The sequence below is a fragment of the Syngnathoides biaculeatus genome, chromosome 22 (assembly GCF_019802595.1).
Source record: "Syngnathoides biaculeatus isolate LvHL_M chromosome 22, ASM1980259v1, whole genome shotgun sequence".
Taxonomy (NCBI): Eukaryota; Metazoa; Chordata; class Actinopteri; order Syngnathiformes; family Syngnathidae; genus Syngnathoides; species Syngnathoides biaculeatus.
The window spans coordinates 17,145,666-17,168,577 of NC_084661.1; the positions used below are offsets into that span (position 1 = coordinate 17,145,666).

At 45.2% G+C, this 22,912-nt stretch overlaps 2 protein-coding genes across 5 annotated transcripts; one reads left to right on the plus strand and one right to left on the minus strand.

The window, feature by feature from the left end:
* Positions 1-406: 406 nt before the first annotated feature.
* On the minus strand, positions 407-16,716 carry lhpp (phospholysine phosphohistidine inorganic pyrophosphate phosphatase). Of its 4 annotated transcripts, XM_061809647.1 has the most exons (8): positions 16,527-16,713; positions 16,215-16,402; positions 15,102-15,255; positions 14,851-14,914; positions 14,489-14,581; positions 13,990-14,081; positions 3,477-3,577; positions 773-900 (listed from the first exon to the last, which is right to left on the minus strand). In XM_061809647.1, exons 1-7 carry the CDS (start codon positions 16,688-16,690, stop codon positions 3,478-3,480), a joined length of 855 nt encoding a protein of 284 aa, XP_061665631.1. In that variant the 5' UTR covers positions 16,691-16,713; the 3' UTR covers positions 773-900; position 3,477. The 4 variants fall into 4 exon arrangements, with proteins under 4 accessions (XP_061665629.1, XP_061665628.1, XP_061665631.1 ...); XM_061809645.1 differs by lacking the exon at positions 3,477-3,577 and having other exon boundaries at positions 407-900; positions 16,535-16,716; XM_061809644.1 differs by lacking the exon at positions 3,477-3,577 and having other exon boundaries at positions 471-900.
* A 557-nt stretch (positions 16,717-17,273) lies between these two features.
* oat (ornithine aminotransferase) lies at positions 17,274-22,498 on the plus strand. The gene is made up of 10 exons (XM_061809641.1): positions 17,274-17,463; positions 18,727-18,947; positions 19,126-19,350; positions 19,410-19,505; positions 19,666-19,793; positions 19,909-20,031; positions 20,432-20,560; positions 20,648-20,761; positions 20,856-21,000; positions 21,064-22,498. Exons 2-10 carry the CDS (start codon positions 18,743-18,745, stop codon positions 21,222-21,224), a joined length of 1,326 nt encoding a protein of 441 aa, XP_061665625.1. The 5' UTR covers positions 17,274-17,463; positions 18,727-18,742; the 3' UTR covers positions 21,225-22,498.
* Positions 22,499-22,912: the final 414 nt, after the last annotated feature.

A 22,912-nucleotide genomic window follows, 5' to 3' on the forward strand; every position in this document is an offset into this window, starting at 1 on the left:
TGTGTCAGGGCTGCTCGTCCCGACCCACCATGCAACCCCCCCCAACAGCAACAAAACTGTTCCCTTGTGATTCATTTCATTCTTCAGATTCTGATCAAAGAGGAAGGTCTCACCGAGGAACATCTCGGACTCAAAGTCAACCAGATAAGATGCACTGGGACGTCAGTTTAATTTGTTCCATGGCAAAGCTCAATTTATTCATATTTCAAGGCAATATTCTACATTGACAATTAATTGCTAATTCATGATCAAGTCCAGCCAACAAAAATCACCCCTAAACTTTTTGTGCATTTAATAAAAACAGAATTTTTTAAAAGATAAGATAAAACAAAGAATAACTTTTTTGTAATTACTATATGTTGGGACGAGCCCAAAGTCCCCAAAACAACTGGAACAGACTTGTCAGGGGGTGTGGCCAGCTGAGTGATCTCAGGAACATGGCAGGTTAGTCTCTTGTGAGCCTCGAAGCGAGTTTTGGCCAGTGCTAGCAGCTTGTGAGTGTTTCTTTTTAAAACAAACAAAAAAAAAAAAAAACCATATCTTTCCCACATTTGAGGGCATACCAGCACCTCAATTCCACCATTTTATTCCACTTCACTCACTCACAGTGGCGCATGTTACTAAGATTTCATTTGCAACGTGACACGAAAAAATAAGCCCAAGCAATGGCTCAAAATGTGAAAAAGCTCAAGTTTGTTTTGCTGTAAATCAAGGTGCCACAAAACATTACCATAACCGAACACTTGAAGATCCTTTTGCCGGACGCTAAACCTTGTGTAGCAGCCTAAAATATCAAGCGCACCCCTGACTGGACCTTTAATCAGCAGCGTTGCAGCAAGTGAACGGAGAACATCTTCTCGTAGGAGATAGGAGTGAAAGAGGAGGGGCTGCACAACCACCCTATAAGAACAAAACGATAGCGTCTGACGACATGTTGCGTTTTATCAAATGACAGTTGGCCATAAACTCAAAATGACCGACCGGTTTCTTGTTGAGTCGGAAGGCGCAGGTGTGCCGAGTTTAGCGGGGACGTCACAAAATACTTTGCACTCATAGCACCCTAAAGGTGTTTCTTTGAGATTTATGGCTTCTCTAGCATAACATTAGCTACACCTGCAAAATATGAGGGGGGAGGGGGGGGTCCCCCATGCAAGAACAAAGATAACGCAGCTCAGTCAAAAGGTATTAATGGGAGGTTTTGAAACGGAGATGTTCTGACAGACGCACTCCAGACTGTGTCCTCGTCCCCCCCACCCCGCCGTCTCCTCCAGGTGTCAATCAGCTTAGCATTGAAAATGAGATCATCAGCTTAATAATGAGCTTGTGGAAGGAAAGCAAGCGCCGCAGGCGTCTCGTGTTTTGACTGCGCGGGACAATGAGTCGTCTGGAACAAAACGACAACAACACGGAGAGGAACACAATCCGTTGGGAATGCTGCTCGAGTTCCAAACCTCTTTTTGAGGGTTGATTGAAAGGGCCGTGTCAGGAGAAATGACAAATACGCTGCTAATAAAGAGTAAAACCAAACCACCAAAAATAAAATCCGGCCTCGTTCAGCCCGGTGGCGAATCCTGAAAGCCAGAGTAACCTCTGAACTGTCCAAACTGCTAACCGCTCAACAATCGCGCTGACACAATAAATTCATCCGCAATCCATTTTCTAAAGCGAAATGAAAATGAAGTGTAGCTAGATGGGACTGGAAGTGGACTTTCGGGGTGTACGTTGCTCAGAAACGGAGGCTGCAGTTGCGACATCTACGATCAATGATCAGAGACTCTGGACCTCTTCCATCCATAACCGCTTCATACAATAAAAGTGCTGTGAAGGTTTTTGTAATTTCTTTCTGTAATAGTTATGCTCAATGAAAATATTTGTGGCCCTTGAAGTTTTGTACTTGAGTACCTTTGATTTGAAGTCTTCAATAAACATAATGTGCGTGTTCCTGCACGCTTGCTGATTATGAAGCTGCTGGTAAGATGTGGAGAACATATGGGGATGGGGGGGAGTGGAAAAAATAATAATTACCAATGCATCGGAGAAAAGTCATCTCAATTTAATAGCAGAGTGTGAGGCCAGGAGGCCGTAAAACATTGGGCAAACCGTAGAGTTGTTTGTCTGAGGTGTTTGGAAAGCCACAGCAGCTGCGAGCGTTTTGCAGTCGGCCGCCGCTCAGGTTTATTCCCCAATCAAAAAGGGGAGCGGCGCTCCTATCGCTCATCGTGTTTCATTACCTTTAATTGTCCGATAACAGTCAAGCTTGTGTCAGTTCATGGTGAAGTGAACCGCGAGGACCTCAATTAATCACTTGGCAATGGGCTTTTGTTCTCGGCGCTGGATCCACCGGGGTATACTGGAACCTCCAGGGCAGCAGCCATCGAACAATCGTTTTTGTTTTATTCCAGCTGGCATGCCCGAGACCAATTTCTCACTCGTTCTCATTGTGGCTAACCTCAGCACGGGACACCAGAGTGAATGCTAACGAGTGCTTAATGATATAACAATTTGGCGACCGGGCCTCCAGAACAAGCTTGGCCGTGACGCCAATGACGGAGAGATGCTTTTTTTTTTTTTTAAAAAAAAAAAAAAAAAAGATTCCATGGGTGCTTCTCGGACACAGACGTATGAAAGAATGAATTCCACCAAGCAAAAACTATTCACAAGTCTCACAGAGTGATGAGTGTCACATATCATACAGGACTTTATTGATTGGAGCAATCCAAAATCCAGTAATGTGACAAACCTCTCGGTGAATCGATCAGAGGTTGCACTTAGAGTCCTTGGTTCCTTCCAAATGCCATATTTGGAGAACTTTTCAGACTTGGTGGGAACAAGCCCTTTTTTTGTTCAGCATGATGAATACGATGAGAAAGAACTCGAAGTGCCCGTCCAACAATGTTGGACTGAAATAGAAAGGAGAGAAGAGTGCAGGCTTCTTATGTCCCAGTACTTTTGTCCACACGCACACTACATCGAGTTAATTCCCCTTTCCAGGTCTCTTGATGCCAAACACAATTTGTCTTTTGAAAATCCTCTCTTCGTTAGCACCGCACTAAAACAGCGCTCGCGGTTTTTTTCAGGTCATCGTACTGATTTACGAGGCGAGCGTTCTTTGACGCTGCCGCCGTGACAATAAAGTCCAGTCGAGGGAAACCGACACCGGCGTAACTCGGCAACCGGTCAATGACAATCGTGTACAGAAATACTGAGAGGCAGCGTGTACCAGCCGAGAGCCTTAAAAAGGTGACGGGGTTTGTTGGGTCAGGAGATTCAACAAAGGGAACAACTAAATGGCTTGATTGACCCTAATGAGGTATTACACACTGTACTATTCTGGCTTGAGTCTTATAGACGGGGGTTGTGCCACCAAAGGAACAAACAGCTGGCTCAGTCAAGCTCAAAAAATACTAACATTTGTCCATGGTTGAAGACTAGGGCCAAATTTCGGATTTCAACTCTACGGGTCAAGCCCGCATCACCTCAAGGTCTCCTCCTGCAGCTGAGGATCACGTCCACAGCCCGGGCCAGGTCGTCAGCTGTCCCATCAGCCGTCACGGTCGGGTGACTCTGGTCGCTGGGCCTGAGGACGACCCGAATGACAAAAGTTGATGATGGGGTGTCTGCCGAAAAGATTCCGGTGCTTAACAGTTCCCGGGAGATCAGAGGACATCACGTCAACAAAATATGCGCCCGTGTGGGTGCCTGCGGGCGAGTGCGTGTTTTGGCCTTCTTATCCGTCTCGCTCAGATGTAAATTACCTCCAGACGAGTCCCAAGTAATCACAGGATGATAAAAGCTATCAAAAGGGATGATTTACGATATGTTTAAACTCAAAGCCCACTTAAAACAGGTGTGTGTGTGTCCTTTACATGATATATAGCGCATACGAGCCTACACAAAGGTCGTACTAGGGCGGCACCAACTACCGAAGACAAATTCCTGGTGTGTTCTTACATACTTGGCCAATCCAGCGAGCTCCGATTCTGATGACAACGCTTGCCTATATTTATCGTTTTGTGGGTTTCAAGATTGTCACTCCTACAATATTATTTTCATACCTACACACGTTTTTTTTTTGTGTGTCACTTCCACACGTGACAACATTCTCCAGTATTCTTCAAACAGTGATTTAAGAAAGAAGCTCCAGAGGTTTTTGTGGCGTACTGGATATATACGATATCCATCCATCCATCCATCTTCTACCGGTTGTCAGAGGTCGGGTCGGGTTGGGGGGCAGTAGCTTTAGCACGGACACCCAGACTTCCGTCTCCCCAGCTCTTCCGGAGGGATCCCGAGGCGTTCCCAGGCCAGTCGAGAGACGTCGGCTCTCCGGCGTGTCCTGGGTCGTCCTCGGGGTCTCTTTCCGGTGGGACGTGCCGAATCAGATGCCCGAACCACCTCATCAGGCTCCTCGCATTGCGGAGGAGCAGCAGCTCTACTCTGCCGGATGATCAAGCCTCTCAGTTTTTTTTTTTTTTTAAATACACACACCCTGTAAGATTTCATTTTTTTTCTACCACATCCTCCCCATGATGACAAGCGCAACAGATCTTACTTGTTTGGGTTTCGAGAGGGAAGGAAAAGGGGTAATGGCGGAGACCATGTTTGGGCTCAGCGCCAAGCGATGGACGGAAGATACGGTGGCGTAATCAGCTGGTAGGGGGAAATGTGATCCCTATCCTGCATGCATAACCCCCCCCCCCCCCTTGCCTCCTTTCATCTGCATGACTGGCCCCAGACTCATTTCTGAAGAGGAGGCCTAAAGATTCACCCTCCTCATCCTCCATCTTGGAACGAGCCACAGGTCGGAGCTCCAGATGGGCTCCGGGCTTTGTGTCCCCCCCCCCCCCCACGTCCACCCCATGCGCCGAGTGTGTGGCGCACACACACACACACACACACACCGCCATTAATCCTGCACGCCGAGAGCTCGCCGAAGCACCGTGGCAAATATTTGTACGCCGCCAGAAAGGAGGCTTGAGCGCGAGGGCTTTGCAAAGAGAGGCAGCTGAATAGTGAATAGCGCGGGGGAAGCGCTGCCATGTGTTTGCGCACGTCCGTCAGCGGCCAAGCGTTTGGGTTACGTGAGCCGAGGTGCCAAAGGCGCCGATGTCGCGTCTCCCCCGCGCGGCCTCCACCACGGACTGACTTCGCAAACATGTTTAGTTTAGAAAACTGGTGTTTAAATGAGTTTTTTTTTTTTTAAATGTTTTGTCAGGGATGATGCAACAAAGCCTGGAGCAATCAAAAAGGACATGCAGGAATTTCTGGCGAGTAGTGGCTAAGCTCTATGTGACAGCAATCTTCTATTCTTCTATTGTGGGTATATCAAGACTTGCTGTCCTTCTATTATACTCAAACCAATAATAAAAATAGATTTTAGTGTGTGCGTGTTCTCATCATGACATGCGCTCATTTCATATTGTAGGTATAAAATATTCATATTATTACAGTCCCACATATATATATATATATATATATATATATATATATATATATAGATTTTTTTTGTGGGTGTGGGCACGTTCCCTACACATGCAAGCAATACCCGCATTCTTCACCCTGTGCTATTTTTGCATCCCCATATAGCAAATGTACCACAGCTAAAATGTCAAATGTTACGATCTACGTGTTCTTCACGCAGTGGTTTGAAAGCCTTTATAACATTTCCATTTTTATAACGTGCTAAAATACAAGGATTTAGTTTATGCGTTAGCTTCATGTGACAACAGTCCTTGCGATATTCTTCATAAAGTGTATTTAAAGAATTTATAACCATTTTCATACGTTACTTTGAAAGCTTTCATACGTCTTTTTTATTGGCGATTTTCTGTCCAACATGATCAAATCCTGTATTCTGGTTTTCTTTCAGTCAAGTATCCCATAGATGTCAAAAACTTTTCATACTACCGTTTTCTTCCCCCCACGGCCCTGTAAAAATACTACATTTTTATAACTCTCCTACATGTGACAACGATTTCTCGTATTCATGAATCAGCGGGTCGAAAGCAACATTAACGTCTGCTGTGACACGGTAAAACTGTTCAGAGCATAAAAATGGATACAGATCTTTCTTTGTGCTTGACTCAGCGGCCGAACAGGACAAAATATATATATTAAAAAAAAAAAAAAAGAGGAGATAGCAAGTATTGGCTGCGTCCGCCATGTGACAATCCCACATATCCTCCATTTGTTTGCTTTTCCTACAAATAAAATCATTCAAGTCCAACGAAAGAACATCAAAACTGATCATAACAGCCTGATTTTGACTTTATTAATTTATTTCCTTGATGAATAATGAAGTCGAGGGCGGCATGCAAAATTCAGAGACAAAGAAGCCGTTTGTGTTCCCCGATGAGGTAACGCGTCCTTCGGGTCCACGCAATCCGGAATGGACGGTGGGGGGACACACGTGACGCGGTCGGCTAGGCGATCGGCCTCGCGCCCGTGTGACACCTCGGGAACTTTCACACGGCCGCGAGGTCGTTCGACAAAAGGCCGCCCGCGGACTCTGAATGACTCGTGCTCACTTAAGTCGGTAAATGATCGACAGAGTGCTCGCGGACGACCCTACTTTGCTAGTTGCGTCTCGGTTTCACTCAGACATCGCGGTGACTTTTGCCATTGTCATGTGATACGCTAAAGGGTGTAGCGCGCCTCTACCTTCAAAGCAATACTGGAATCACACGTAATCGAGACAAACGCCGGGGCTGGATCTCTGCGGCAGAACTGCAGTTAAACCTCTAAAGTCAAACCCAACCCGATCAAAGTCAGGGAATACTTCAACGCATCGTCACGCGACATGTCCACAAGTCTTGGTGGACTTCAGCTTTAGAGACACCCTGCTCTTCAAAATGAATGACAAACAATTTCATGGCATCGTCATCTCAGGACTATAAGATATGACGGCGTCACTAATGTGACAAGAAGTGAAAGTAGCTCCAAATGAGTCAGACGGCGGGGGCTGCGTGAAATCACCGTCATATCACGTTCCAGTTTCTGTTGGGAGGAGATTTGTCAAGTGTGAACCTCAAAAGTGACGTTCAACTGGATGTCAGCAATGGAGAAAACGCCTCAATCCCCTGCGTGAATATTCGGTGAATCGTCACGGTCGACCTTAACCTTTCGCTCATCGGGCCTAAAACACACGCGAGGGCCGGCGTGCAATCCGAGTCAAGCGGCTGCGAAACCCGGAGTGACCTTATTTCGGTCTCTGGGTTGTGACATTGCAAATGCTGAACTAAGTTGATGTTGTGTTCTCTTGAATTCTATTTTTTCTTCACAAGTGCCAGGAAGCAGAACGTAACAACCCAATACTTCAAGTCCAAGGCTTTCCCGTAGCCACACGGCCTTACTCGCATATAAATGAGAACCACAACAAGTGCAAATACCGCCCGCCTTCACCTGGCTCAGCCGTGGGGACACCCGTTTACGAGCTGCGCCGCAACGACGCTGAAAATAAAAACCGTTCGAGGCCTGCCAACGTGGCCTGGAAAAACACGAGAAGGTTTTCATAGCACACCAATGAGGGTACGGTTGGCGAGGAAACCACCTCTCTCACCCTCGAGAAAATGAATCACAGGCTCATGGTAACCTCCATGCTCGGCCAAGCCTCGTGGCCAAGTTTTTATCAGGCCTGTTTTATACATTTGGATTTCTCCAGCAATGAAAACCATTTCCGAGGTGTTTTGCCACCGTTGAGTATTCTCCATTCAAATCAGTCGATTTCTTTGTCTTCCTGTGGAATCACTGGTACGTACTGTACTCGCTTGCGGTTCATCCCTCTATAAGGAGGCAAATCACGCGTGTCAACTTCCATGATTTTCGTTCGAGTCTGCACCAACATTTCCAATTGTCATGTCGTAAAAGATCGTGTTGCGATAATGGAAACAATTTTGTGTGACCCAAAAAAATCCATTATCCTCGATTTGTGATTCCAAAACAAAGTCATATGTTTTCATAATGAGGCGATTAAATATTTTTATGGTTTCACACTCATAATGGCTCTCTTAGAGGAAAACCGTAACTGTCGTGTGGCCCTCGACAAAAACGAGTTCGACACCCCTGATCTAAATCAAAAGAATAAACAATTATGATCGTGAGTTTTTCCATGAAGGTTTTATTTGTCAACAGGTGGTTGGGCACCCCTGCTGGACAGCCCCCGTTTGACGCCCTGCTTCTGAGAGCTCTTTTGAGCAAGGCATACTAGTGGCTAGAGCAGCTTTTGTAGACACACTTGCAATCTTTTCTCACTGATTGGTTGGCTCATACATGAATCTGATTGGCTCTTAAAGATTCCACAGCGGCAGCGTACTCGCATTCCTTCTAAAATCATCTTCATCTCCTCTTACTGACTATCGTCTAAAATCTCCTCCTTCCCAAAACTAGGTTCAACTTTCCTTTACTGTCCTGTGAAAGTTTACATTATCTTGAATAAAATTGTCCACGTGTACAATCGTGTTGAGTGAAAACAGTCAAGCAGACTGCGTTTAGTAATGTTGCGATTTAGATTCGGGGTTCACATACTTTGTCCTCCCACAATATCTACTTAACCCAAGCGGAGACTGGAGACGCCCGCCGCTTAAGAAGCCATAAACCCGAACTCCCGCATCTGGCCCCTCAGAATCCTCAAGGCGAGGTAAAGAAAGACAGACCGGCTTTCTACTTTTACCGTCCTTCCCTACACTCATGACACAAGCCAGCTGCAGGCCGGGTCGGGCCGGGCCGAGCCGAGCCGAGGAAAGCGCCGCGTTATGGCAACAGAGCGTGACAGATGCTTAAACTGCGACCTTCACACACTCCAGTGAGTTTTCAGCCAGCATCGACTCGAGTGAAAACATTGAGATGTAACGTTAAGCAGCTGTGGTTGTTCAACGGTTTTTTTCCCGTTAAGGACAAGATTTCCTGCTTCACAAACACTTTTCTATCCTGTAACTTTTCAAAAACCACCTGAGAGTGACACAGGAATGTGCCGGGGTTGGAGCTTCGATTTAGATGTATTTTTCAAAACTATCCTTGGTGTTTAAACAATTATCATTACGGTGCATGAAAACAATCCAAAAAGCACAATAAACCTTACAAAAGATGGATTGTGGTAAAAGTGTTAAAAATGCATCCTGCCTTCACTGAAACCTTTTATAAACTTCCACTTCACTTCATAGTACTCTACATGCCGTTATAAGTGGGAATTGATAACAACATTGTCGATAAATGCCCAATGTGTGACATGCCCCCCCCCCCCCCCCCCGATCTTCAACTGTGCTCAAAAACCGACCACGCTGACGGTGGAACACCTGAGGAGCGCCCCGGCTAATGTGGTTCACTTTCTGGACCTTGATACGGAATAACGACCGTCGTACTTCCCCGCAACAACAACAACAACATAAGTGGGAATTAGCGCCACCTCACACTGATCCAAACGTGCCTGCCGGTCCATATGGAGGTCGTTCTGCTTCAAGATGCTGCACTTGTTGAACCTGGCACGCCCCACGGCCCAGTTTTAAGTCCACGGCTTTACTTTGCTTTCTAATACAAAGTTAGCCTTCCAACGCCTCACGGGACGTAGGGACAAAATGTGTAAAAACCACTAACTTGAGGAAGACCAATCGCAAATTGACAGATCAATACGTAACAAGCTATCCTATGGGGGTGAGGGCGGGCGCCCTCAAGCTACACTACACAAATTGTAGGCACAAAATTTCTATCAATATTCCGATGATCGGACAAAACACTTTTCCAGCTGTTCTATTAGCCAATGATGCAGAACAGTGATAAAAACCCTCAGCTGCTGATGATTTCCTCAGCCTTCCGCCTCGCATCTATTATTTTACCACATTTGAGGGCTTTGTTGCCGCAACGGGACTCCTGAATCACACGCAAATTGAAGAGAAAAATGCTCCAAAAGCAACCCGGGCGGAGGCCCAAATTCCCCCACACAGTGGCCTGTCTAATGGGAATTGCAAAGTGGGGAATGGACCCCCCCCCCCCCCCCCATTTCAAGCAGCTAAGGGGCTCGTCTGTGTTTCAGTGAGTGTTCTGATGTGTGAGCTTTCGCTCGTTTAACGTAAACATCACGGATACTGATTCACTACGTTATCATATAGAAGAAGAAGGAAGAAAAAAAAAAACAAACAAAAAAAAACAAAACAATCACCATGATCGCCAAGTAAACCCACATTCAGTCCACGGTCACGATCAGCCGACGCATTTGCAATATCCGGAGCATTCCGACGCACAAACTGGCCGACGTGCGCCGCTGGATTCTGGGCAGTAAGAGGAAGCAGGAAAGCCTCCGGCCGGAGGGCAGAGAGACGCTCTAAAGCCGCCATTTCGGTGGAATATTCGACTTAAAGCGTGAGATGCAAACAGGGACAGCAAAGAGACATTTTAGGGACGGGGTGGAGGGGGGACAAAGCAGCGCTGTTGGGTCTGCCAGCTGGATCAGGCAATCATTCCCAAAATTGATTGTGTTTACGTTACGCTCAGAGCTGCCAATTCCAATCCAAGGGAATGGAGTGGAACAATATGGATTAGTCTATAAATTCGTTACGATCACCGCGTGACATTGCGACAAACGCAATCATTATGCATCACATATGTGACTCATCCTTTTCATGACTGACGCTTACCACCATTCAGAGAGAAAACCAAACAGAAACCCTGCATGTTCCTTTTTTTTTTTTTTTTTTTTTTTTTTAATGGCACAGATGACTAATAATTGACTTGACCTGAGTGACTTCAGAAAACGCAACTCCCTTCGTACGCCGCAAAAGTGAAAAGACGGTTGCCGTTTATGAGCTTGCTTGAGGTCAAAATGAAGAGTAAATAGAAGAGAGAAATGTAAACTTAGCCAACATGTCTTGATGACAGACAGACAGAACTGACAAAATACTACGTAGACGAGCGGAACACGTCGCCCGACGACAGACGCAGTACAACGTAAAGAGCAAGCAGTGTACCTGTAAAGCTGCCGATTTATTATTATTATTATTATACTATTTAAAAGCAGTGAAGGAGTCGGTTTCCGGGTCAACTAAAAAAGTGGCTTCTGATTCGACCTGCAAAGCTGCCAAATTGCCGATTGCACTTTTAACGCCGATTTTGTGCTCGTGGCATTTAAAAAGAACAATGTCAAATGTTTTTTTTTTTTTGCAGGCAGTATTAAAAAAAAAAAAAAAAAAAAAAAACAGATTTGTGATGCTTAACGACCAAAACTCTCACTTCCTGTCGAGTCGTTCCCAGAAACGCGGCATCCCAGCGGACCTGCTCGGAAACGCTGGCTTCAGCCCGCGTGCGCAGTCAAGCGCGGCCCATCGGGCAATATGAATTACAATGCAAACCGTTCTGGAGGCGGCGGCTGCTGTGTGAAAATGTTTGTTGTGCCCTCTCCTCTGCCAAAAGTCCTGCGGGAATCCCAGGCGGGTTTCTGCTAACTTGCAGTTTTCTCCCCACTTGTTTGTGTGGGTGTACTGTCCCTAATAATGTGGTCAGGTGCTTATGGGAGATCTGGGCTCACTTACGAATTCACTCGAAACGGCATCACGTCACACCCGCCACCGTTCATAAATCACCAGGCTGATGATCACATGAATGCGTTTGAGGCTTTGTTTTTAATAACCCCTTTGGACGGGTGTAATTCCTGGCACTGTTCAGATCTACGAAATTTCCATTCCCTTTCGTTGAATGAATGCGTTTTACGTTCAAGAAAGAGACATTTGTCAAAGGAAAAGGCCTTAGTGGTGTTCACAGTCAAACTAGTTAGAAACCGCAGCTAACGGACATGTGGAGAATTAAAAAAAAATAATGACTAGAAAAAAGTGCAGCCTAGCATGTCCAGTACATGTGAAACCGATTAGGGCCTCAGTTTTAAGACGTGCGGTCGTACAGTTTAGTTTTGCCTTTGTCAGACACAAGTCAATTTAAGAAACGCACAAATGTATTCCTTCCGGAACAAATTCGTCGGGCCCGACAAGATAATCCCACCACTTTTTGTCTTATTAAATGTGTCGGAATGCCCGCTGCGTGGAAAAGGAAGTCACGCGTTTATCGGCGTACGCGCACTTTGCCATTTCAACCATGACTGGATTATTGTTACTGGATTTCCGTCCTACAAGATTGGGGGAATCATGAGGAACTGGGGAGAGGAGCGCTCGTGTTAATCACGATAAAAAAAAATAAAATAACAAATTGCGTGTGTCTGCAGAACTATTTGGACAATGGATTGTTTCTAGTTTTTCTGTTTATATGTATTGCATAATTTGGCAGTGACCAAGAACAAAAGGTCCAAAGAGTGCTGCTGAGTGATATATATAAAAAAAAATCATGTCCTGCGTGATATATTCGACAAGAATAGAGGATGCCCTGACGCCGATCCGCACAGATAGCGTTTGTAATTTGTGTCTTTTGTTCACAACGTGGGCCTGCGCGGCATCTGGCCCGACATGAAAACAGCTGCGTTTTCACACACACGACTGGGAGTTCATATTGACACCAAACAAAGCTTAAAAAAAAAAAAAAAAAAAAAAACGGTAAACAGTCTCACTGGCAGCCTCTTCTAGTTGTGGCATCCCTGAACTCAACTAACACACACCGTTAATACCCCCACCCCCCCACCCCCCCCCCGAAAACGGCTGTCTTAATGGGTGAAATGGATGGAAATGCCAAATCTCTTCAAGCAAACCCCAAAAATTGATTTGCGTGGTGTTGTTGTTTTTTTTTTAACGAGGGAAGTAACACTCCGTATTTCATTACATAAAAAAAATACAGGAAAAACATAAACAGTCGTGAATTCAACGCTTTGTGCGTCTTGCTTAAGCGTTGCAGCTCCCGTGTGCTCCACTCGGTAGTAAAATTAATCCGTGTGGACAAACGAAGAAGTGTTTCATAACGACTTGAAGTGACTCCGTCAGCTGCAGCGGTAATTTCAGTCGTTTTTGGCACAGGACGACCGCAACATCGATACGAGATTTCACAGCAAGTCCACAGTTTTGCATTGTTTGCTCACTTTAAGGTAAGCAGACGACGGCAAAGCTATGTGATTGTTTTCGATACACGATGTGTAATTAATATTTAGTTTCCGCTTCACTGAGAACGCGAGCAAACAGCTTGAAGCCTCTTTTTTTAATTTAAGAATGAAGATGAAACACCTCCGGTTCAAGCTTGACTCGTGATTTTAATGAGCTCCTTGAAAAGTCATTAGCCGAGAAGTTCAGATACTTTCCTCACGCTGTGCTAGGTTTGCGTATTGTTGTGACTTCGATGAAGTTTGTACGATATTTTATGAATACATTATGCAGAAATCCAGGTCATTCCAAAGTGTTCGCATACTTTTCATTCCTTGCAGCTGTAATAAAGCAGAACCAAATCGGTTCCAAACATGTTTAAACCTTTGTCAGGTATGACACTCTTATGAGCATCCCTTAGAAACTACATCAGCATTTCTGCTATTTTGTTTTTAGTTTTTTTTTCTATCTCCAGAAGTTACACGAATCAAGAGGACTTGTATATTTCACGTGGTCACTTATTAGCAAAGTTTTTACACATGAATGACATTTCAGTCCAAATCAATGACAGCATGTGACTGAAACAGGTGGTGCAAGCCTGCATTTGAAGTCATCCTACTTTGCTTTGATAGCTCCGTTTTCCCCCCTTGAGCCACAAAAAACACTTACTTAAATAATCAGCTACACAAATCTGTAATCACACCGTAGCTAACGCACCCAAGCAATCTCATATCATAAATTTGTCAACCGCGTCGAGAGCTATTTTGGGAGGCGCTTCAAAGGAAATGTAAAAATCTGGAAGTCAAAGAGGGCAAGAAAAAAAAAAAAAACAGGAATATCATACAAGTGATGTCAGGGCGCCCTCTGTTGACAAGTGGGAGTATTCCCCATTAAAATGGATTTTTTATTATTATTTTTTTTTAAATTTAAGGATGCTTATAACAAATAATCATCATTGGCACGATTTTTTAGGGTCATGCAATTCACAAACCTGTATTTCCCCGTCCGGACCTGCACACCTTTCATCCCGCATTGTTGGGCACCGCCGATGTCGTTCACGAGATCGTCGCCGATCATCATCACCTGCCGGTGCAATATTAATAATAATCCATTAGCAAGAAAAGAAGATGAGTAATTTGACAAACAAATATTTAGTGAGGACACTAATGTTAATTATTCAGAACAATTTTTTTTTTAAGCCAGCCCGTTGTTTGTTCATGGTCTGTCAGATAAACTTTTTTTTTAATTTTTTTCACGTTTTCATGAGCTAAGATGATGTAAATTTAGTCTTGGTCAGTAGAACCGCGAAAAGAGAAAATGGACAACTCCTGATGGGAGTTTTTCCAGTTTCCAAATCCAGTAGGTTATGTGAAGTCCTCGGACCGAGTTAGCAAAAGCTGCTTGTTTTAAAATTGCACCAAAAATAGCTTGTAGATATAAACGGTGACATTGTTGCTCTAGATATGATTCAAAGACCTGCTTGGACCAACCTCGTGTGGCTGGAGCGCCATGTCGTTGAGAACGCTGCGGAAGAACGCGGCCGACGGCTTCCCGATGACCTCGGCCTCCACGTCGCAGGCGTACTAGGAGTACATTAACCAGCGGATGAAACTCCTTTTCGGTCACATTTGAATTTTAGCCATCTATTTATTGTACAGCGCAGTCGTGAGATACGAGTAAGTCGTTCCGTGACCGCGCTTATAATCCCCCCACCCCCCCCCCAAAAAAAAAAAAAATCACTGTATCAATTGTAGTTAATAAAAACAGAAAAAAAAGAGAGTGTACACTGTAAATAAAAGAATTGGTGCATCATTATCAGAACCAACCCCATCAAGTGCGGTTATCACCGTACCTCCAGAGCCTTCATGTAAACTCCCACATCCAGGCTCAGGCCGTCCGTCTCCTTGTAATACTTCCTGTGAGTGAGAGAGAGCGAGGTTAAGCGCTGCAAGAAAACTAAAAAAAAAAAAAAAAAAAAAAAACTTAAAAAAAGAGGAGTGCAATGAAAGGCAATCACACAGTCAGTCGCACTGAACATTGCCGAATACGTGCCGCACGGTTGGAAACTTGTCATAGTGTCGTACAGCGCAATATCTTCGTTACCCTTTTCCGAGCGAGAACAGCGTCGGCTTCTCCAGGCCGATCAGAACCCTGAACGCCTCGTTCAGGTTGGCGTAGGAGAACTTTTCGGCCGCGTCGCCGATCACCACGCAATTGGGATCGCTCGTTTCCACGCCGTCAAACTCGGGCAGGACCCCTGTTTGGAGGGACGGTAAATACGTAATGTTCAGTCATTTTGTCATTTACATTTTGTATAATCACAACCTTTTTCTTTTTCTTTTTAGGGACATGAGCTACAGTAAAAACACTCCTCAAACCATTCCAATAAAATCAAAATTCATAGCAAAAGTAAAAATTAAAAAACATGAAATGAAGCCTTTATTTTACACTAGTATTACTGATGACCTGAAAATACTGTCCATAAAAACTAAAAACAAATGAGGAAAAAAAAAAAGACTAAGAGCAATTCCCTTGAAGATTGAATGCTAAGATGACATTTAAAATATGTAATAAATTGCATATTTTAACGTGTCATTTAAAATCCAAAGAGCCAAGACTTTTTTTTTCCTCCAAGTGCAATAATGAACAGAACATCTGATAATGAATCAAGATGTATTTTCAATTTTCACTCAAAGAACTCCATTACTGTGCAGCACTTCAATTGATTCATTATTATAACAGCATGCCAAGAGGTAGTATAGTCCTTTAACTTGTGTGCCGCCAGTGTGTCTGCATTTTATCATCATTGAAGAATAATTTCAATTTTCCACAAAGTGTTGAAAGATTTGACAATTTTTTGGGCAAATATTGCACCAGGGTTACCATCTTCTTTCTTTAATTCCAGTTTTTTTTTCCTTTCAGGTCACCTAGATGATAGTGACCAGGATGACACCCATGACATTTAAGTTGTTGACAGTAACACCCCCCCCTCCCCTCCAAAAAAAAGACAAAAATTTGAGGAAATTCATTATTTCTGTAAAAACAAGTACTCATTGCCTTACAATTCCCATATAACTCTTCCAGCTCTGATTGCTGCCATAAAACGTAAAACTCTTCAGGAAAATGAAAAATAACATAAAAAGTTGGCCCACTCAAGTTCCAAATGGCTCAAAAATACACACACACACAAAAAAAAATGAAATGAAGGGGCAGTACCGTCACAGACCAGCAGGTGGGGGCGCAGTCCTCTTTCCCTCAGCACAGCAACCGCTGCAGGTGCCGGAGAGAAAACCTCACCAACACTAATGTCAAAGCCCAATCTTTGGAGTTTGGCCACAAACTTCTTTCGCGAGGCCTGCGTCTCATTGGTACAGAACCTCAGCGTCAGGTCGGAAGCTTTAAGCCTTGAAAAAAAAAAAAAAAAAAAAAAGCAAGCGAGAGTGAGCCTAGACTGGTGGTGACTTGAGAGCTCAGTCTCAAATTATGTGTGCGGGTTTTGTTTTAGTTCAGTGCTGTTCAAACACTCACTTCCTCACCGCTTCGACGGAGCCGGGAATGGCCACGCCGTCCCCCGCCCCGCTGTCATACAAAACTCCGCACATGTCCAGTATGACGCCTTTTAAATTGGTCGCGCAGCTTTGCAACTTGGTGTCCGCCATGACGATCCCCGACCTGTAGGCGCCTGCGCGCATGCGCCACAGTCGCGGGGCGGGAACTGTGTGAGGGGAAATATACGTTTCCTATTTGGAAGGACCCGGATGTGAAAAAAACCATCAATTTTGTTCCTATTTGAAAAAATAATCAGAATTTTCTTTCCTAGTTTTGGTAAAGTTTGACATTCGAGACAATAAATCTAATCCCACATTTAAAACAATTTGCAAGAAAACGGAAAATTTTATACATTCATACATAAAATATAAAATGGAGCCAGCGGAAGTTTAAATAAAAGCATGAAATCATTTTTAACCACTTTTTTTGTTTTGACATTTACATTTTTTAAATTACTTTACTTTCCTTCTTACAACATAAGGTTTTGATTGACAATTTGAATTTATGGAAATAAAATGATCAAAGATAACAAATTACAGTAGCATGGTTGAAGAAACCAAACTTCAATGAGTAATAAGTAACTTATTGGGACACTGGCATCACAGACGTTACTAGTGGTTCGGGAAACATTTCACAAAGTGTATAAACGGCATAAAAAATGTCGTTTTATTTGGAAGTAAGAAGCGACTGTTGTGTGGCTCCCCCAATCAAGGGCCACGTAACAGCCTGGGGGCTGTCCTGTGACGTCACGCCGAGCCCATTTCCGTTGAGCTTGGCTTTGGCAAGGCACTCGCAACTTCTTCGCCTTCGGGAACGCGAAGCCTTTCCGAGGTTCTGGGACATCGCAAAGACCGAAGACGACCAGACACGCGACACATCCCAGGGACGACCCTGCAGTCCTTCTCATCCGGTTCTGGTATTTATTTGCATCCTTTGCCCTGTCCGTGTCTGAATTCACTTGACAGCGAAGCTTAGCTAAGGTGGCTAATTGATCGCCCGTCCGCGTGTGTGAGTTGGATCGCGACTTTAATGCGGTGATGACAGCTGATGGCGACGATCCTTTTTTTTTTTAGCTCCATCTGGTGATGTAGGTAAGAAACTGGGAGGGAGCGGGGGCGGTTTGGAGGCTGTTCCCCGGCAGCCTATCATCTTCAAGGCTCCGGTTAAACTGGACCCCACAGCCCAAATTGTTTGGACACTTATCTATTGGCACTGTTTACACTTTAACAACATGAGTGTCACGGTCGCTTTTTTTGGCATACTGAATGCTCCAAGGACAAATATATGAAATGGGAATTTTTTTTTTCTTGACCTATATATATATATATATATATATAGATAGATAGAATTACTGTGCTTGATGAGAACAATTAATTTATTTTGCCATTAAAACCACTTTAATACATCATGATTTTGAAAAAGGAACATTTGCTGACATTGACAGCAGTGCCACTACAACCAGCAATCGGGTCTGGTGGTGGTGGTGTTGTTGGTTAGCACTTAATGTGCGATCCACGATTCCTCCCAAATAAATCCACCCCCATTTCAGAGTTTTATCTAGCGTTTAGTATTTTTTTTTTTTCTGTATACATAAAAATATGTTACGAAAGCAGTCGAAATCATCTGGTATCAGAGTCAGCTTTATTGACCAAGTGTGTAAAAACACACAAGGAACAACAAAGCAACAAGAACAAATAAGACATCTCTGTTTATCGGAACTATTCCTTATAAGAATTGAGCAAGATATCAAATCTTTTTCATTTAGGATAGATTGGCAGGTACGTTATGTATACATGTATTAGATTTGTTCGACAGTCATCTCGTACCTGCGTTCAAACTATTTTGCCTGATGGCTGATTTTAAAACGTGTGCACCAAAAATCTAACTAGAACAAAATCCTAAAAGAGCAAATGCAGTGATGTAATAACACGTAATCATCTGTTATAACAGCCCGTCGCAGGCCCGCCGTAACGGCAGGTTTGACACGCGTGTTATGTGCTGCGTGAAAGAGACTCTTTGTTTAGTAGACCCGATTGAGCACGGCGGTGTTTGACAAAGCCAGGAATGAGCCTATTGTCTGCCCAGACTGTCGCTGGTTAGCAGCTGGACCCGGGAACTCAGTCACCTTGTTGTAGTTTAAATAAAAACACGCCTTGACTAGCTCACTGTGTTCCTTTAGCCGCAGCCGCACTAGAATGAAGTCAATGATTCTCCAGCTCGCTCGCAGCCTGCGGAGCTCGGCGTCGCTCGGCCTCCTCCGTGGCGTCCACTCGGCGGCGCGTCCCGCCTCCACGCACAAGTCAGGAAAGAGCGTCACCCCCGAGGAGATCTACGCTCGCGAGCACAAGTATGGCGCGCACAATTACCATCCCCTGCCCGTCGCGCTGGAGAGGGGCGAGGGTAAGCCAACACAATCACGTGAGAACTTTTAGAGGTCCAAAGTCCTTTTTTTGCACAACCCTGTCCGGCACCAAGTCCAGGCCCCATCAAGCTAACGAGAGTGGGAATCAGAAAGTAGAAACTTTTGTTCTCCTTGTCAAACTATCGAAATGGTTGTCCTCACGCCACTCGTCCGCAGGCGTCTACGTGTGGGACGTTGAAGGCAGCCGCTACTACGACTTCCTGAGCGCCTACAGCGCCGTCAACCAGGGCCACTGCCACCCCAAGATCGTCGCCGCCCTCACCGCTCAAGCCTCCAAGCTCACGCTGACCTCCCGGGCCTTCTACAACGACGTGCTGGGCGCCTACGAGGAGTACGTGACCGCCATGTTTGGCTACGACAAGGTCTTACCCATGAACACCGGTAAGGAACAAAAACGCCGGCGGCGTCCGAGAGAGACGCTGACGCCGTTCTCTGTGAAGGGGTGGAGGGCTGCGAGACGGCCTGCAAGCTGGCCCGCAAGTGGGCCTACAACGTCAAGGGCGTCCCCGAAAACAAAGCCAAGATTATTTTTGCCGGTGAGTCAGGCGTACCAAATGAAAAAAGGATCAACGCAGGTGTCAGACAACTTTTATTTGCTTTGTTGAACTGACACGAAAAAAAAACAAACACTTAATGAGCAAATCAAGTCACTCGACGTGCTGACTGAAAAATTCTGTCTGTATCTTTTTGGACCAGATGGGAACTTCTGGGGCCGCACCCTGGCAGCAATCTCCAGCTCCACGGACCCCAGCAGCTACAAAGGCTTCGGCCCGTTCATGCCCGGCTTTGAGCTGGTCCCGTTCAACGACATTTCCGCCCTTGAGGTCCGCCTTGAAATCCTATCGAGCCAAATAACGGACTGTCCTGTTTTTGTACTGGACGGCTGTGTACCGCCGTCACTGCCAACAAAAACGAAAGATTGATCGCGTTTTGTTGCAGAAAGCCCTGCAAGACCCGCACGTCGCCGCCTTCATGGTGGAGCCCATCCAGGGCGAAGCGGGCGTGGTGGTGCCCGACGCCGGCTACCTGACCAAAGTCAGGGAGCTGTGCACGAGGCACAATGTGAGTACGCACACAGAACATTCCATTCCATTTTTAATCAGTCGTGTCAGCGAACGTGACGATGGGACAAGTTTCCCCGTAGTGTGGCATACCGGTGATCCAAATAAGGACTGTCAAAGTCATAAAAATATTTCTAGAACTTTCAGCATCACGTATTAAATATAATGTAGTGTAATTCCCGGTGTACAGAGTGCACCTGGTTATAAGCCTCACCCAGTATATTTGCAAAGGAACCTTTTCCTTTTTCCTTTTCCGCTCGAGTGCCCCCTCGTGGCCGCTAGAACAAAATGCACAAATTAGCCGAATCACCGCATAAACCGCGGGGTTGAAAGCGTGTGAAAAAAGTTGCGGCTTATAGGCCGGAACTTACGGTACGTACGTGTGGAAAAATGTATTCAAGGTGCTGTGGATCGCCGACGAGGTGCAGACGGGCTTGGCGCGGACCGGCCGGCGCCTGGCCGTGGACCACGAGCAAGCCCGTCCAGATATTGTCGTCCTGGGAAAAGCTCTCTCGGGGGGAGTCTACCCTGTAAGTGCTCTTAAAAAAAAAAAAAAAATGTCAAGTTCTGGATTGTTCTTTTTGTGCAACATGTAACACGCGTCACGTGCTCGTCAGGTGTCTGGCGTGCTGTGCGACGACGAGGTCATGCTAACCATCAAGCCCGGGGAGCACGGGTCCACGTACGGGGGGAACCCCGTCGCTTGTCGGGTGGCCATCGCCGCCCTCCAGGTCAGAGTTCCATTCAAAACTTTATTTTATTATGATTTATTATCCGGCAATTTCACATGAACGTGTTTGCCCCGCCCACCCCAACACTTTGCAGGTAATCGAGGACGAGAAGCTGGCAGACAACGCCGAGCGAATGGGCCAGCTGCTGCGCTCGGAGCTGGGCAAGCTGCCGTCCGACATCGTGACGGCCGTGCGGGGCAAGGGCCTGCTCAACGCCGTCGTCATCAAAGAAACCAAAGGTACCGGGACCGCTCGGCCGCGTTCGCGACGAGAGTCACGCTGACCGGCTCCTCCCTGCTCAGACTACGACGCGTGGAAGGTGTGCCTGCGCCTGCGCGACAACGGCCTGCTGGCCAAGCCCACCCACGGCGACATCATCCGCCTGGCCCCGCCCCTCATCATCAACGAGTCCCAGATGAGGGAGTGCGTCGACATCATCCACAGAACCGTCACGTCGCTCTAAAAAGTCCAAAGTCAAGTCAACGTCACCCGTTAGGTTTGAATCGAAGCTGTTCCTAATTTAATGAGCCTTTTAAAGGTGGGCATTATTTGGACTGCACAGGACTTGACCCGTCACGTCGGTTCTGGACCGGTTTTTAATGACATCACTTAAAGGGGCCAGTCGACAACGATGCTTTACAAAGTGAAAAAAATTCAAGAGAATTCAATTCTTCTATTAACTGGACAGTCCACGTTTTCACTAAAGTAAAAATAACATTGAAACTGAAAAAAAAACCTAATGCGGTCTTTGGAGCCGGCCTACATGACATTTTTGCACAGGGACATCTAAAATTAAACTGAAAGCTATGATAAGGGAAAGATAACATTTTCAGCTATTATGGGGTGGCCCTGTTGGGCACTATCGCCCTCTGCTGTTGGCTTAAAGTAACATCACAAGTGCCCTTTTGCCAACGTCGCCCGACAACGGCCAGAAATCTGGATATGGCGCCCCCCCCCCCCCCCCATCCCGTAACTAGCGGAACTATTTCTTGATTACATGACGGCTTCAATGAGAAAATTCTTTGCATTTTCCTTTTGAGCCATCTTGTAATTAAGCTCCGCCTCCAGTCAAAAGAGTCGTCAAGGTCAAGCCGGCCAGCGTGCAGCGGGAGAAAAACATTATAATAACGCGCCCCACCAATTGAACACCACACGCTGAAATTTGATGCCAACAAGCCTGGCGCTCAAAATCAGGGAAAAGCGCCAACTAGTCGCTAAATTAACTGTGGCGTCACTTCCTTCGTCGATTGGCGCGGCAAATTCCCGTCACGTACTTGTGACTTTTGCACACCAAATGACAACAAAAAAAAGGGGGCATTTCAAGTTTTATTTTTAAAATAATTTGTAAATTGAAGCAAACTGCATCAGATTAAAACGATGTGGACATTTACCATAGAAAAGATCATTTTGACATCTTTCCTTTGAACTATTTTGGCAGACAGTAATAAGCAGCAATTCAAAAGTGTTGCGTTTTAGATTTTCCGCTGCATGTTACGGAACAAAAAAAAAAGTGTGCAAAGGTCAAGCAGCAGAATGTCACGCGTGACTTTTTAAAACATTTTTTATCGTGAATAAATCCAATTGGACGGTGCTGTTGAGTCAGCGGAGCGCCGCAAAGTCGCGCTTGCTTATCCCTACGTGGAGATCCTGACAGGAGTAATAAAGTTTCCAGCATCCTGACGTGGCTTGGTTATATATCAGAATCTGAATTTCATCCAATAAATTATTATGCAGCGACTTGTGGTGTAAATGGACTCATTTACGCAAAGCGACATTTCAACCGCTAGGTGGCGTAGTGGCCTCACTGCTCTGAAAATAAGCAAACATTTCGGTGCATTCAACATATTAGGGCAGTAGTTGTCAAACCTTTTACAATAATTTGCCCTCCAAGTACCAACATTAATTCTTAAAAAAAAAAAAAAGCACATTTATTGTACTTGGGTTAAATGCAACTGAACTGTACATAAATATATTGTCTTTGAAGTCAAAAATTGTAACTGTACACTTGCTTTAATAAGCTTTTGGGTTGATTGTATATCTTTTTTTTTTTTAAAAGTATCGATTCCATAATTATAATCGTATTTGATTCTTTCGTGGACACGAGAGAGGCCACCTAACAGAATCACTACATTTGAATATTGTGGACATTTT